A 14,534-nucleotide genomic window follows, 5' to 3' on the forward strand; every position below is an offset into this window, starting at 1 on the left:
TGACGAAATTTCTAAATGTGAATTGTAGCTTCTGATGACTACAATTATTCAATTCCGCTTGCTATGAATTCTGTTTGCTGAGTCTTCACTGCCTAGGCTTACTTCACACCTTAGGCTATACGTTCAATTGCGTCCGACTTGAAAAATTCACGATTCTCGAGATTTAGACGCATCCACTTCAGATACCATCATCTCGACAAGATCACAACCAATACACTGGCGTGGTCTTTAACTCGAGCAGTCGTCAGAGTGCCTGTTTCCTATTGTCATAACCGTCGCATTCAACTCACGCTGGGATCTGACCACCCAAGTTCGCTTTTTCTCTTTACTGGTATTATTGGAAGACATGTTACAGGTTATTTGAGTCACAGAAAAGTCTACATTTCAAGTCTCTAGTCCTTTATGGCATTTCGTATTCTTCTTCTATTTTGATGGCCTCGACTGCTTGCTCAGTTTTGGCGGATGGAACCTGGCCCCAACCGGCTGGAGGTTTGGGCCTGTATTTGTGTCCATATTTGATGAAGAATGGTACACTGCAGCAGCACAGTAGGAAGAAGCCAACAGCGACTGTAAACATCCAGCCGTTGCCTAGTGCCTGGAGAGAGCATTGTAAGCATGGTTTAATAACATAAACCAAAAATTTCAGCTTCTGAAAGACTTACTGTGTACATTTGCGGGGCGAATTGAGGCGTTATAGCTGGATTGTAGATTGTTAGATCATAGAAAGCGAAGAACAAAGTTGTTGCGAAATGATAGCACGTACCAGCAAATGACATTCTCAACAAGTTTGCTCCAGACGACACATCTGATGCCCTCCACGTCATACTGTCTATTCCATAAGCCGAGCAAGCTACGGATACTATCTGAACACCGAAAAAGAAACCCTTCAGCGGACGTACGCACGCATGCATGTTGAAAAAACTCAAACTTACCATGACTGCGACTCCACTGAAAAACAACCCAACTAGAGGAACGACGCTGTTTGCTTGTTCCTGAACAGACCATCCATACCATAAGAAGCCTGCGGGCATGAGCAAGACGGCTGGGAATATGGCATACAAGCGGTATTCTGGAACTCCCGGTCCGTAGCGAGCGATTAACTTTCTTCTGCTCCAATCAGAAAATCGGCCACCTACTATGGCTCCCACCAGCATTCCGAAAGCGTTGCCAAGGAGTGCAAGTCCAAGCTGCGTTTCGTTATACGCGTATTGGGTGTAATAAGTGATCTGGATGGTAACGGCGACGAGATAGTACAGTCCTATGGTATGGACACATGTAGAATTAGAATATGCGGGTGTTTGGATAATGGCAACTTCCTGTTCTTACCAAATCCTATGCCTCCAAAGGCAGCAGACCAAACAATAGCAGGGTTTGCGAGCACTACTATTGCACTGAATGGATTGTATCGAGGGAGCTTGCCAGTAACAGGGTCTTTCTTTGGTTTGAAAGTTTCGGGTAACAAGAAGAATTGCAAGACGAAAACAATTCCACCGAGTATGACTTGCATCCAAAAAATGGCTCGCCAGCCTAAGTGTTGTGCTATGACACCGCCAAGAGCAGGTGCCACTGCCGGAGCTACGAGTGGTCCAATCCTATAATTCGGTCCGTCAGAAAATGTGGTGTCTACCGTCGCGCTTGTAAAATTCTGCGAGAATCTTACATGATAGCCCCCATCATGGATCCACGGCGACTGATATCATACATATCTGCTACTGAAGCTGCGCTCAAAGCTGTGCTGGGCGATGCGGCAATGGCTTGTAACAATCTAAACACTATCAATGATGCCACGTTGGGAGACAGAGCAGCTCCTACTGCAAACACAGCATACGCCAGGCATCCCCACATGTATATAGGTCTACGTCCAATAAGGTTGGACAAAGGCTATGGCATGAATCGTAAGCAAAGGTCATTACCAGCGTTCAACAACTAGAAGTTAACCATTCACAGTGTCACGAAATACTTACTCCCAGGATCACGGGACCTGCCCCTATCATGAGAATGAAGGTAGAGACCGATACGTTGATTACATTAGCACTAGTGTTGAATTCCGCCTCGATAGTTAAAATGGCGGGCAAGAAAGCGGTGGTGGCCAATGGAACCAAGAATGTTGACATTCCAATTAAGATCAACGCCATAGTCTTCTTTCTGTCAGGCCATGCCATGGGATTGAAGTCATCAATGGATTGAGCTGCAGGAGGTAGCAACAACGAGCCCTTTTCGGCTGGGAACTTGGCATATTGTTCAGCTCCTTGTTTTAAGAGAGATTCTCTTGTGTGAGATGGATGGTTGACGTCGTCGTCAATTAATGTGTCCTGTCCCAACATTTCTGTTGCAGCTTCTGGCACAGGAAGGGTGAAAGACACTCGAGACATGCTATGAAATCGATTTAGAATGAGTTTAATAGGTCTCGATATCGTGGATAAGCCGCAAACGTAAATCCGGATTCCACGACAATTTTGAGAACGTTCAGTAGAACACACCTTTGTGAGGTATCTTATGCGCAAGATCTAGTCGATTCCCGGCAACCCGGCAACTATTGAACAGTGTCGTTATGGTTTTTGATCGAACGATGCGACGTATGAGAAGTTCCCTCTTCGTCGCTTAAAACGTAGGCACGGAAAACGTATACCCTAGGTGCACCCAGCATAAAAGACGTCATAGAAACCATAAGGAGTTACCATACATCAAGCACCCTTTCTGAGGGATCATCAGCTTAAACAATTCACAATCTATCGCTGGAACGTCAAGATCTTCGAGCAAATTCTTAAAATTTTCAACTACAACACTCACTCTTCTCGCCTGTATCGATCGGTGCAATCTGAAGCGATTCAACTTCATTAATAGTACATAGTGCTTGAATTTTCTTGGAGCCTTAATGACTGAGCTTTCTTGAACGTGTCACATCTTGCCAACACTCAAACAATAATGAATCCTTGTACTTGCATCAAAGCTACAAATAAATCATCTATCCGAAAACAAAAAATAACATGGCAAAATAGCATATCTACAGTGATGTTTAAGGGCGCTTGGCCGGGAAAGATGGATATGTCTTGAGTCGTAAACGTTCAACTTCCTCACGCAAGATACTGATATCTGCAGCCTGCGAACGTGCATAATCCACCAGACGACGACGAGAATAGATCTCTTTTAATGGATCTGCTTTGACTGCCATCTTGTCGGCTACAAATTGTGTGTGAGCAAAATACTGTGGAGGGTGCTTGGTAAGTCTTTTGCCCCAGGTGTTCTTACATTGTGCATCGTAGATCCTACGTGTCTCTTCCATGCGTTCACGTAGCCTCTCCAATTCAGAATCCAACTCACTATTTTCGATACTCTTTTCATGAATGCGTCGTTGCAATCTTGCCATGCTTTTACGATGCTCGCTCAATTTATGACCGTGATTCTACAGCCAAAAGATTGTCAATTCAATGTGATCCATCAATAATTCCACTTTTTTACCTGTATACTATACTCGGCCCTTCGCTCAATAGAAGCAACTTCAGAAGCTTGCTTGTGCTCATCTCCAGACCGAAGATACTCTTGCATCTGTTTAGTAACTCGTAATAACTGCACATCACGAATCCGATTCGTCAAATCTTCAGCCTGGAAATCTAGCACTGAATTCTGCCATTCAAGCATCAAGATTCCTTTACGGTAATCCTTCATTTCTTTCAAGGCATCTACTTTTGTCTTGCCAACTTGTAAGATGGCTTCATTGTGCTTTTCAATCACGGCGCGCGGAATCAGGACTGCGTCAGAGTAATCTGTCACGACTGCTGATGATGGGACTTCCACCTATACAAGCGAACGAGTCAGGGTCTTAATTGGGCAGAAAAAATACCATCACCGTCCAGATGAATGCAAGTTGAACACACCTGTCCTTGTTTCAGCTCAATCAAATGCACCAAATCATACTTGGCCAAGAATGCTTCTTCAGCAATCATAGTCAAAGCCTTCTCAGCATTCTCCACATCAGTTCGTAGCCTATCACTAGCATCCAATATACTCTGCACAATCACAGAGGCATCATGAAAGCGTCGTTGAGCAGCTTTTACTTCACATTCCGTGACATATTTTCGTTCTCGTAAATCAGCAATATAGTCTAGAACTGTTTGATCCAGTTGTACTTGGAGACCAGCAACGCTTAAAGGTGCCAACTCAGAGTCTGCTGAGTCTGTTGGTGCATCTGTTTCAAGAGTGGCGTAGGGTGACCAAGAGTTTGCGGCGGCATTGGCAATATCGTTCTAACGGGAGCGTTGATGAATGGACGACAAAAAAACATCGCTATCTGTCCTTGAATACCTGGACCACGTCACGATTCTTGAAAAGTTTGAGCAGTGTCTCCATATGATCAGCAAACTCGGCAAACTCTCGCTTGAACTGCCTCTCAATATCTTTATCACGACGAAGAGCTGATTCCAAGTCTTCGCGACATCGCTCCAAATCCCTCTATATGCACAGATTTGGTTGTTAGCATTCGACAAATAGTAGATCAATTCGTCAAGCCAGCAAACCTTGATTTCAGGGATTTCCGAAGACACAGTGGCCTTCTCAACTCTCAAGTCGTCAAGTTTCCTCAAAATGGTGGCAGCCTGAAAAGAATTCGCAAGCATTTTTAGCTCGTGTTTTTTTTGGGTGGCTCACCGAACTGTCAAAACCCAACTCACTCGAATCTCTCCACCATCTGCATACGCACAAATCTGTGCCAACTTGATGGCTCCAAGTTCATACTTGAGAACTTTAGATTCAGCCTTATTCCGTTCTTCACCAAACTCTTCTAGTTTATCATCAAAGGCAATAGACATGTCCTTGGCTGTTGCTTGCAACTTTCTCAATTCAGCTTCGAGGGCTTTGCGAAACTTTTCTTGCTCTTCTCGTCTTGTTGCTATTTGACGTTCGAATTCTTTGACTTGTTTGCGTTCGTCTTCACTCATGTCGGATTCCACTTTGGTGGTCATCCATGCTGGAGCGACGAGCTCTTCTTCGTCTTCCTCTTCGGCACTGTAATTTTAAAACCCTCGGTTAGAAGCAAAAATAATGAAACGGACACACGATGCTTCTTACCGATCTTCAAGCTTTCCACCCATCATGACTTGAAGTGCACGCGACTTAGAATCATCTTCTTGTTGAGCACGCAGACGTTCTTCATCTTGCCTACGCTTCTCCTCCAGTTTACGACGTTCTTCAGGGGTGATGAACTAAAAGCACGTAGACACAGTCAACGCAATCCATATAGCAAAAGGAGCCTTTCATTCAATTACCTTGGGAGCTCTGATCTCGTCTGGTCTGACTTCAATAACACGTTCTGGAACTTCATAATCGTCCAGAGTGGGATGAGGAATAGCTTCGTTAAGCTGTGCAAAAAAAACCATGAGTAGTGTTCGGATGGATTTGAATCTCGACAGGCATCATTTTCTACCTGCAAATCAGCCATAATCTCAGCAATTCGATCATTCTTCTCCTCAATCTTGGTTATCTCGTCTCGTTTAGATTTGGAAAATTCTCGGAAGCGACCATTGAATTCAGTCTATAGTGCCATCAAACATCAGATACTGGTAATTCTTGACAAAAACAGAAAAACCAAGAAAAATAGTGACCTTAACGTCCATAGCGACTTCAGATAACAAGACGATCTGCTGTACACGTTTCTCAACGGTAGTCAACTCTGTGGGATCATACAAGAGTTCCTTGTTGGTATACTTGTTCACTTCAGGAATGACATCAGCACGTAGTGAGTCTAATGAGGCCAATTTCGGAATCTCGTCCTGAATCACAAAAGATTAGTATCAAAGAGGTTCAAACTCGATACCGAAACAATCCATACTTCGTCATCCCGATTCGAGGGCTAAAGAAAGACACAAAGCCGTTATACATTGCCATATGCTAACATCTATAACAAATCGCATACCTTTAGAATAGCAGAATTAACAACCATTTGCACCCGACGCATCAACTTGACTCGAGTAATTTTGGCCAATTCTTCTGACGACCTTCTACGAATCGCAAAGTTTTGCACTTCAAACCGATTGTTGGTCAGTTTACTCGGATTGAAAGATTTGATGGACTCTCCTGGAACTTCCATTGAGTCCCATACTTCACGCTATAATTCATAAATACGGTTTGACGATTGATGCACAAAAGAAGAAGATGAACGACGTCTATAATACAAACCTTCAGACGATTCCTGATAACACGCATCTTGAGATTCTGTTCTTCCGCTTCAGCACGAACTCGAGATACTCGTTCCTCAGTCTGAGTCGAGAGTCGATCACGTCGACTCAAATCAATCACAAGCTCTCCTTTATCTAAAGATTCATTGGAGGGGACTGTCTCGTTGAGACGGATGGTATCTGTAATACGTTCTCGAATGAGAGTTGCTCTGGCCCTCAGTGAGTTCTTGTACTCCTGCAAATATTCATTTATGGATAGGTTGAGTAAGCTACGATCCTGCAAATCGTGAGTAAAAGGAACAACAATAAAACGCACTTCAATTTCAGCTTCCATGTTACTTTGCTTATTGTCCGTTGTCGCCTGTCCTGCCCATATGGCTCGTTCAGAATCTGAGTCAACAACATCGTCGATGGCCTTGGAGTGAAGCAACAAAAGGGTTGAGTTGCAATTTTGAACCACTTTATTGTGACGCGATCAAACCACACTTACAGGAGCATGGACCAGCGTATCCATAACAGTAGCAACATATTCCACTTGCATCTCTTCAAACTGTTCAATCTCAGATTCTGTTTCAGTGGCTGCTCGACGACCAGCAGTAGTATACTTCCATTCCCATAGACGAATCAATCCATCACGGCCAACAGTGTACAAGATACGTTGATCTCGTGAGAATTGAGCAGTAACTACACCTCCAAGTGAAGGATCATGGACGGGAACTACGATTGCTTGGTCTAGATCTAATACAGAACGGACTGTGACGTGACCGTCAGCAGACCACGTTAGGATCCATGACAGGGTTGGAGACAGGGTGAGTCGACAGTCTGTTTTCTCGTGATTCGAAAACTGTTAAGCAAAAAATGTCAGGCTATATACGTCAGTCGGAATAGCTAAACACATGTCTCTCATCACATACCTGAGCGAGGGCATTCCCTAACAGAACTAGTGGCGTCCCATTTTGCATCGCCTCGTCAAGCGCTGGTCCATTATTTCGAGAGCGACCATTGTATACTTTGAGGCATCGATCTGTAGACATGGCATAAAACACTTCCCGGTATCCAGTCAATTGTCTAGTATTATAGACTGAAGTTAAGAAATGCATCAGTTCTTGAGGTACGTAAATCAAATTTTATACCCCCAAGAAACTGCAAAATCTCTCCACTCATCGTCTGCTTGATATAATACGGGCTAAAATGCAAAAAAACCTAATTATGAGTTTGCTTTCATATAAAAACAAGAACCAAAGAACACACCACAATATCTTACATCTAACGGCACCTTCACCAGAGTCATCTTATCTTCTCCTCCCACTTCCAGTGGATGGTCGTCGACAGGGAGTTGGAATCGATGCACCACTGACGATTTCGTATTATTATCTGTCGTCAGCACATAAAGATACAAAGACTATACCGACAAATGTGTTAATCTGACCGCCGCAATGGTTGTGGTGCAGAAAACCCTATAAGGGAATCCTCGCATACCATCTCATCACTATCGGCACCTTCATCCACACTCCAAGTAAGTTTCACAGGCCGCCCAGATACGTGCAGGTACCCAATAGGCTCAAATTTCGAAAAGACATCGCAGAGAAAGATTCGACCGTCTTCTCCCATTGACGCCAGATATCGTCCAATCGGATCAAAAGATAAAGTCAGGACTCTTCCGGAGTGAAGACGAGTACGAGACAATAATCTGGGTTTGGCATTCTCTGTAACACCATCGGCATTAAATATCCTTAGGACACCTGTTTTGGATGCAGTAGCAACAAGTGGAGAGTATGGAGCGGTTGCTATCACACAAGAGCCTATATCCATGTCTGTATCTTGGAGACGTGTCGATATTTCTCCTTCATAGAATATCAGTTTGCCATCGTCCCTGCCAAGAAGGATTGTGTTGTTGGCAGCTAGCAGCGCGAATTGCGACACTTGGCTACCGCATATGTCCACAGCCTATTCTATGGCCATTAGTACAATAACACTATTTAAATCGTTGAAACTGCTGCGTGTTTCTCACCAAACTGAGATTTTCTGTTTCGTCTTCTGGATGCACGTCATACTTGAAAATCTTGCCGTTGCCGCAACTGATGGCCATATATCGATAGTCTGGCGAGTGTACTAGAGACGTTATCGGTGACTTGTCAACTTGTAAACTTTTCGATATCTTGTTGCTGTTTGATACACCCAACCAGTGTATCCTTCCATCCTAATTGAGACGTGTTAACGAGAATTGTTTGCGGCAGGGATTTGCGAGCTTTGACCTACCTCACAACCAATCACAGCTCCTTCAACACAAACCGCAACGACTCTGATTTGATTTGGAATGGTGTCGGTTTCAGAACCTTGAGAGTGTACAAATTCCTGTTGCTCGCCAGTTCTAGAATTGTATAGCAGTATCGAGTCCCCATCATGCGAAGGTACCAATAGATTGTTGTCTGGTGTCCATGCATGGGATACTAATGTCTTGGTTGACGAAAACTCTACATCCAGCGACAGCAATGGATCGTCATTGACGTCTTTGGTTTTTCTAAAATATTAGGAGGATCATTACGTGGTGCTTGATTCCAAAAATAGCGAAAATAGGGGCTTACATGGATCGAAGATTACATTTTTTGTGTGTTCCTTCAATCTTGAAGAAGCGTGCGCCGATTCTGTCACCACTCGTCACCATAACGCTAGGATCTTGAGGATCAAACGACAAGAGAGATGCTGGTCCATCATTTAGTGTACTCGCCAGCAGAGTACCAGTCCTCCAATCGAATAAACACACTTGGAAGGAAGGTATGTCACCCAAAGTGGCAAGATATCGGCCATTTGGCGAGAATGCCATTGATTTTATTGACAAGTCTCCATGAGGCACTATGAGCATAAAGATTAGTGGAAGCGCCATGAACTGTATGGATATTCCAACCAAGCACTTACCTTGAACCGAGACACCTGTAGAAGTAGCACCAGGCCATTTCAGTACTCGAATGCTCAGTTTACCACGTTCAGCAAATGCAACGACGCCGTCTCGTGGACTTGAAGCGATGGCTGTGATGACAGATTTTCCAACAATGGGTTTGTTGGTCCTTCCTGTTGCGATATCGATGGAATTCACCACAGATCCAGACACATATGCCAGTACGGTAGGTTCCAAAAAGCACGGTCGACATGTTTGTGAATGTCCAATGGAAGAACTGGTGCGAAAAGTACAGTCAAATATCCGATGTTTGCGTTAAACGAGAATTGGTTGCCAATTTGTTCAATGCTTCTGGTAACGTACGATAATTCCAAGTCTCCATAGAGTCCACCTAGTATGCCAGTAGCAGCATTGGCTTCTGGACTGTCAGTGGTAGATGTCTGCCTCTTTGACGCCCGAAGTGCATTTACAATGGCCAACATATTTTGTCACTAGTTTCTTCCAGTCCTGTTTCTACCAGTTAGAACCGCAGACGCAAGAGTTCCTTGATAGATCCAGCTGATTTGCCTAGATATATGTCAGATACCTATGAAACGGTGCACCGCTTAGGTTGCCAGTTTGATGAAAATCAACAATGTTGGTCGAAACGTTGAAACCGTTTGAGAGTAGAGAAACAATACATGCAAGGTAATGACGTGAGCTTACGAATTGAAATCTTAATTGAGTGCAGGTAGCGACCGCGTCACCGTTCGTGTTCAATGCTCCATCACGAACATGATCCAGACGACGCGATGCGAGTTCTGAGATGCAAAAGATTCGTGTAATAAATGAAAGATAGATTAACTGCTTTTTAAACATGGCACATACACCCTCAAGATGCTCGCATCGCCTCATTGTCAAAAAGGACCTCCCGTAAGTATCACGAAACGAGCTGCTAAAGTTGTTCGTTCATCACTCTTCTAAGCCGGCCAGGCTTACTTATAGCAAGAAATCTGAATCTTTTGGTGCCTGAAAAAGATGTTCCCAAGAATCTTACTTAGGTCTTGGGCATCTGTCACGATTGTCTCGCGTCGAGCACAAGTTTCAACATTATCAGAGATTGGACCTGCCATTGAGAGTCTCGTCGACACAAATTCAGACGAATTCAAGGTATGAATCAAATCTGCCTCTCTTGATCCTTCGAAATTGCCCTTGTTGGTACACTTGCAAACCAAACATCAAACTCACATTTCTGCAATTAGGAAAATGCCACTCGTATGGGCAAACTTACCGCCAAGCTGCGTCAAGATGTCGCCAAAATTAAGCTTGGTAATTATCGATACGCTGATTCTGCTTTCAATCACCGTGGTGCAAAATAGGTCACGCTTAGACGCTGTTCTTCATATTCAAGGTGGTGGAGAAGAAGCTCGAAAACGGCATCTGTCGCGAAAAAAGTTGCTTCCAAGAGATCGTGTGGACGCGCTACTAGATCCAGGCTCTCCATTCCTCGAGCTGTCACAGTTTGCTGGTATGCTGACAACTGTTACGACAACGTTCTCATCTTACATACCCGTTCGTTCCTTTTGTCCAGGCCATGAAATGTATGACGAAGAAGTGCCAGCCGCAGGCATCATCACAGGGATAGGAAGAGTCAGCGGTGTTGAATGTATGGTGGTCGCTAACGACAATACAGTGAAGGGTGGTACTTACTACCCAATCACTGTCCGAAAGCATCTCAGAGCACAGGAGATTGCCAAGGAAAACAGACTTCCCTGCGTCTATTTGGTGGATTCTGGTGGAGCGTTTCTGCCACGACAAGCTGACGTGTTTCCCGACAAGGAGCACTTCGGGCGCATATTTTATAATCAGGCTAATATGTCTGCTGCAAAGATTCCACAAGTAGCTATTGTGTTGGGACAATGTGTCGCAGGCGGTGCATATCAGCCGGCAATGGCAGGTTAGTACGCTAAACATCTTCTGAGGAAGCGTGATAGTCGCTGATACTACGAGCGATTATAGACGAAAGCGTCATTGTCAAGAACCAAGGAACCATCTTCTTGGCAGGGCCGCCGGTAGGACTCGACAGATAGAGCTAATTTCTTGTTCTGCTCTCACATATCGACTTTGTAGCTTGTGAAAGCTGCTACGGGTGAGATAATATCTGCTGAAGAGCTGGGAGGTGCTGATACGCACTGCAAGGTAGACGAGCACTCTTGTAGCTGTAAACTTGTAGTTGAATCCTCACCCAAATCATCCTATAGACTTCAGGAGTGACAGATTATATGGCTCAAAACGATGAGCATGCTTTAGCAATGGGACGACAGATTGTCGCGAACTTGAACTATGTCAAAGCCGCTCAGGTAGAACTAGTCACATGAATCGCTCAGCATGCTTTCAACCATTTTTTTGGGTTTAGACGACAATACTGCCGCCTGAGGAGCCACTATATCCCTCGTCGGAAATCGGTGGTATAGTTGGAGACAACCTTCGCAAACCATATGACATCAAGGAAGTAATCGCTCGCATCGTTGATGGCTCAAGATTCTCAGAGTTCAAGGAACATTATGGCACATCTCTCGTAACAGGATTTGCCAGACTCTATGGATACCCAGTTGGAATTGTAGCTAATAATGGAATTTTGTTTTCGGAATCGTCACTCAAGGGTGCACATTTTATTGAATTGTGTTCTGCGAGGGGTATACCGCTGATCTTCTTACAGAATATCACTGGATTCATGGTGGGAAAGAGTGCTGAAGCTGGCGGGATAGCTAAGAATGGTGCCAAATTGGTGACTGCTGTTTCTTGTGCTAAAGTTCCCAAGTTTACGGTATAGGATTTTTGTTCAGCGAAAAAAAGCTGGGCTGCAGTCCTCACGAATACCAATCTTGTAGGTCATTGTGGGCGGATCGTTTGGAGCTGGTAATTATGGAATGTGTGGTCGTGCATATAGTCCTAGGTTCTTGTTTACTTGGCCAAATTGTAAGTTGGTACAGGAGAGATGTGTTTTAGAGAGAGATATTTACTCACAACCACCAATTGTTAGCTCGAATAAGTGTTATGGGTGGAGAACAAGCCGCCAACGTAATGGGACAAGGTGTGTTCTCGCAGTCGGAAATTCATCTGGTTCTTAAGCTGATTTTTTTGCTCTTAGTCACTCGAGACGCAAAAGAAAAGAAGGGGCAGATAGTAGGATTCAATTGCACGCTGAATACGTCGAACGGTTGCTGATGCCGCGTCTTCTTATAGTGGAGTGCTGACGAGGAGGAGACTTTCAAAAAGCCCATCCGTGACCAGTATGAAAAAGAAGGACATCCATATTTTGCCAGGTGATTCGCATGAGGTTTCCGAGTCTCTTTCACTGCGCCTCTAAGCATTGGGTCTTTCTGTAGTGCTCGCCTATGGGATGATGGCATAATCGATCCTGCTGATACTAGGCGCGTCTTGGGTCTATCCTTGAGTGCCTCTCTAAATGCACCCATGGAAGAAACCAAATTTGGTATCTTCAGGATGTGAAACTGTCTGATTTAATCTAAATCCACCGCAGTGGATGTACCATGTTTTGAATGTAACTTGTGTTGCACGCGGTCACTTGAATATAACTGTCAATGTTAAATTTGTACACCAACAGTGTCAAACTGGTTTCCTTCCCACACGAGCTTAATTCCTAGCAGTATATGTAACCACTTTGTCACAAGTTTTGAACAGACAACAATTCTCCAAACATTCCATTTTCATCAACAAGGCCTCATACCACTCTCAAATCTCAAAGTTAAATCTCTCAACCTTATTCTATTCACAACTAGATCAACGAATCTGATAACTTACTTCGTTTGTAGGGATTTGTCTTGGATCTTCATCCCATTCATCACAAACGCACTCGCTAAAATCTGACTCGACAATGGGGAAAATGGTGGTCACAATTATGCTGTTCTGTATCCTGTCATTGAATGTTCCTCTTCGATCCTTTGCTGCACCTCTGGTCAGTTTCAGAATGCTCTGTCTGGACTCTTGAGAGTCTAAATGCAGCATGTGAGAGTCAAAGGGAAACACAGCTGACGAGAGTTTAACAACATTTGCTTTCTAGAAATCTACCATCATGGCTGATGATGACTCAGAAGCGGTCGAGACTGCAATGATTCACTATAGCAATATCACAAAATCACACAGTCTTGACTCTACTACTGCTACAACTGTACATGCTATTAAAACCATGACTCCCAACGATGCTACCACTACTGGCGCTACTGCTGCAGATGCTGATAGTGCGCCTTCAACTGCTGACAGCGACAATGGTGTAGCGTCAGCCTTAGCCCTCCAAGATCATCCTCACGAAACAATCAACGAGTCATCAACTGAAGTCGACCACACATCTACTACCACTATACAATCAACACCCACAATCGTCAGTACACCCCGTATGCAACCACGACAAGGATTTGTGTATGCTGAAGCTGCTGGAATGCCATATGACCAACCAGAGCCTCAATACGTTGGTAGTTATTATGGCCGTCCTGCTGCTGGTAAGCGTTCGGTATTTTCTTTTGTTGAACTTGGGTAATGGGAGAGTTTGATACAAGTTTAATGCATAGAGCCAAGACGTCGCTTTGGGCCACCGCCTGTATGGCATTATGAGTTCTAAGAGTATGTAGAGCCTTGTAGAGCCTTGCATAGTTCCATTTGTTTACTTGAGTTTCTTGTATTCGTTTTGCACCAACAATCTTATAAAATCGTAAGACTACGCTCCCAATATTCAAAACTGCTACATCTTGGATTGGACGCAACATCGATTTCAACGTTGATTCAGGATTGAAACCGAGCTGCAATCACTTTCATCATGATATGACCACGATCATTGACTCGTTGATGCGAGGAAGGGTGTGACATCTACTATACGCATCACAAGAACAATCACCAAACAAACAAGAACCAAGTTTTGACGATCGAAACGCGTCGATATACCTGAGTGGATTTATCATGATGAGTTGCTACTCGTATATATCGAGAGAGTAATAAGATTGTCAGGGATGGATGATAGCAGTTGATGGATGAATCAAGAAAAGAGTAAGACGATTGTGAAGGATGGATGATAAACCAGTTGACACATGTCAACATTTGATGTCGACCAAAAATGCATCAGAACACATATAATGTATGATAAGATAAGGCCAGAATATACTTACGATTGCCTTGACTGTTGGTAGCAGACGAAACGACGTTGGAAGAAGAGCCAGAAGAGCGAGAGGACGAGGTGTTGCTTTGAGAGCCTGATTTGGAAGACATTCTTGACTTTGAAGATTAGAGTTTGTCTATCGAAACTGGAGTAAAAAGGTCAGAAATCATCAAGGGTATATCATCGCAGGCTTACAAGGCTTACTTTGCGCAGTATATAATCGTTGATGTGCGTTGAGGAGGCTGCAGTGACTTGACAGGACAAAGACGACCGTTCCCATCGCACAACCATATTTGAAGATTCGACTTTTACAAATGTC

General features: G+C 44.0%; 3 protein-coding genes across 3 annotated transcripts; 1 reads left to right on the top strand and 2 right to left on the bottom strand.

Moving 5' to 3' along the window:
* Positions 1-400: 400 nt before the first annotated feature.
* Positions 401-2,372, bottom strand: SmJEL517_g00572 (uncharacterized protein; the record flags this gene model as incomplete). The annotated part of the gene is made up of 7 exons (XM_031166501.1): positions 401-595; positions 663-697; positions 764-863; positions 933-1,258; positions 1,327-1,592; positions 1,661-1,881; positions 1,965-2,372. The coding sequence occupies 7 exons, from the start codon at positions 2,370-2,372 to the stop codon at positions 401-403; spliced, it is 1,551 nt and encodes a 516-aa protein (XP_031027578.1).
* A 644-nt stretch (positions 2,373-3,016) lies between these two features.
* SmJEL517_g00573 (uncharacterized protein) lies at positions 3,017-9,548 on the bottom strand (the record flags this gene model as incomplete). The annotated part of the gene is made up of 25 exons (XM_031166502.1): positions 3,017-3,180; positions 3,250-3,403; positions 3,460-3,795; positions 3,876-4,244; positions 4,303-4,449; positions 4,515-4,592; positions 4,668-5,001; positions 5,065-5,198; positions 5,262-5,354; positions 5,420-5,527; positions 5,598-5,765; positions 5,825-5,845; positions 5,909-6,100; positions 6,172-6,405; positions 6,487-6,585; positions 6,661-7,014; positions 7,085-7,238; positions 7,304-7,356; positions 7,435-7,572; positions 7,650-8,117; positions 8,182-8,370; positions 8,430-8,691; positions 8,756-9,023; positions 9,087-9,343; positions 9,430-9,548. The coding sequence occupies 25 exons, from the start codon at positions 9,546-9,548 to the stop codon at positions 3,017-3,019; spliced, it is 4,893 nt and encodes a 1,630-aa protein (XP_031027577.1).
* A 374-nt stretch (positions 9,549-9,922) lies between these two features.
* Positions 9,923-13,684, top strand: SMI574 (acetyl-CoA carboxylase; the record flags this gene model as incomplete). Its single annotated transcript, XM_031166503.1, has 17 exons — positions 9,923-9,978; positions 10,107-10,215; positions 10,308-10,374; positions 10,436-10,573; positions 10,637-11,002; positions 11,065-11,117; positions 11,176-11,244; positions 11,307-11,405; positions 11,462-11,872; positions 11,937-12,024; positions 12,089-12,139; positions 12,197-12,231; positions 12,292-12,371; positions 12,435-12,541; positions 12,882-13,024; positions 13,130-13,565; positions 13,635-13,684. The coding sequence occupies 17 exons, from the start codon at positions 9,923-9,925 to the stop codon at positions 13,682-13,684; spliced, it is 2,358 nt and encodes a 785-aa protein (XP_031027576.1).
* Positions 13,685-14,534: the final 850 nt, after the last annotated feature.

The sequence above is a fragment of the Synchytrium microbalum genome (assembly GCF_006535985.1).
Source record: "Synchytrium microbalum strain JEL517 chromosome Unknown SmJEL517_scf0002, whole genome shotgun sequence".
NCBI classification, from domain to species: domain Eukaryota; kingdom Fungi; phylum Chytridiomycota; class Chytridiomycetes; order Synchytriales; family Synchytriaceae; genus Synchytrium; species Synchytrium microbalum.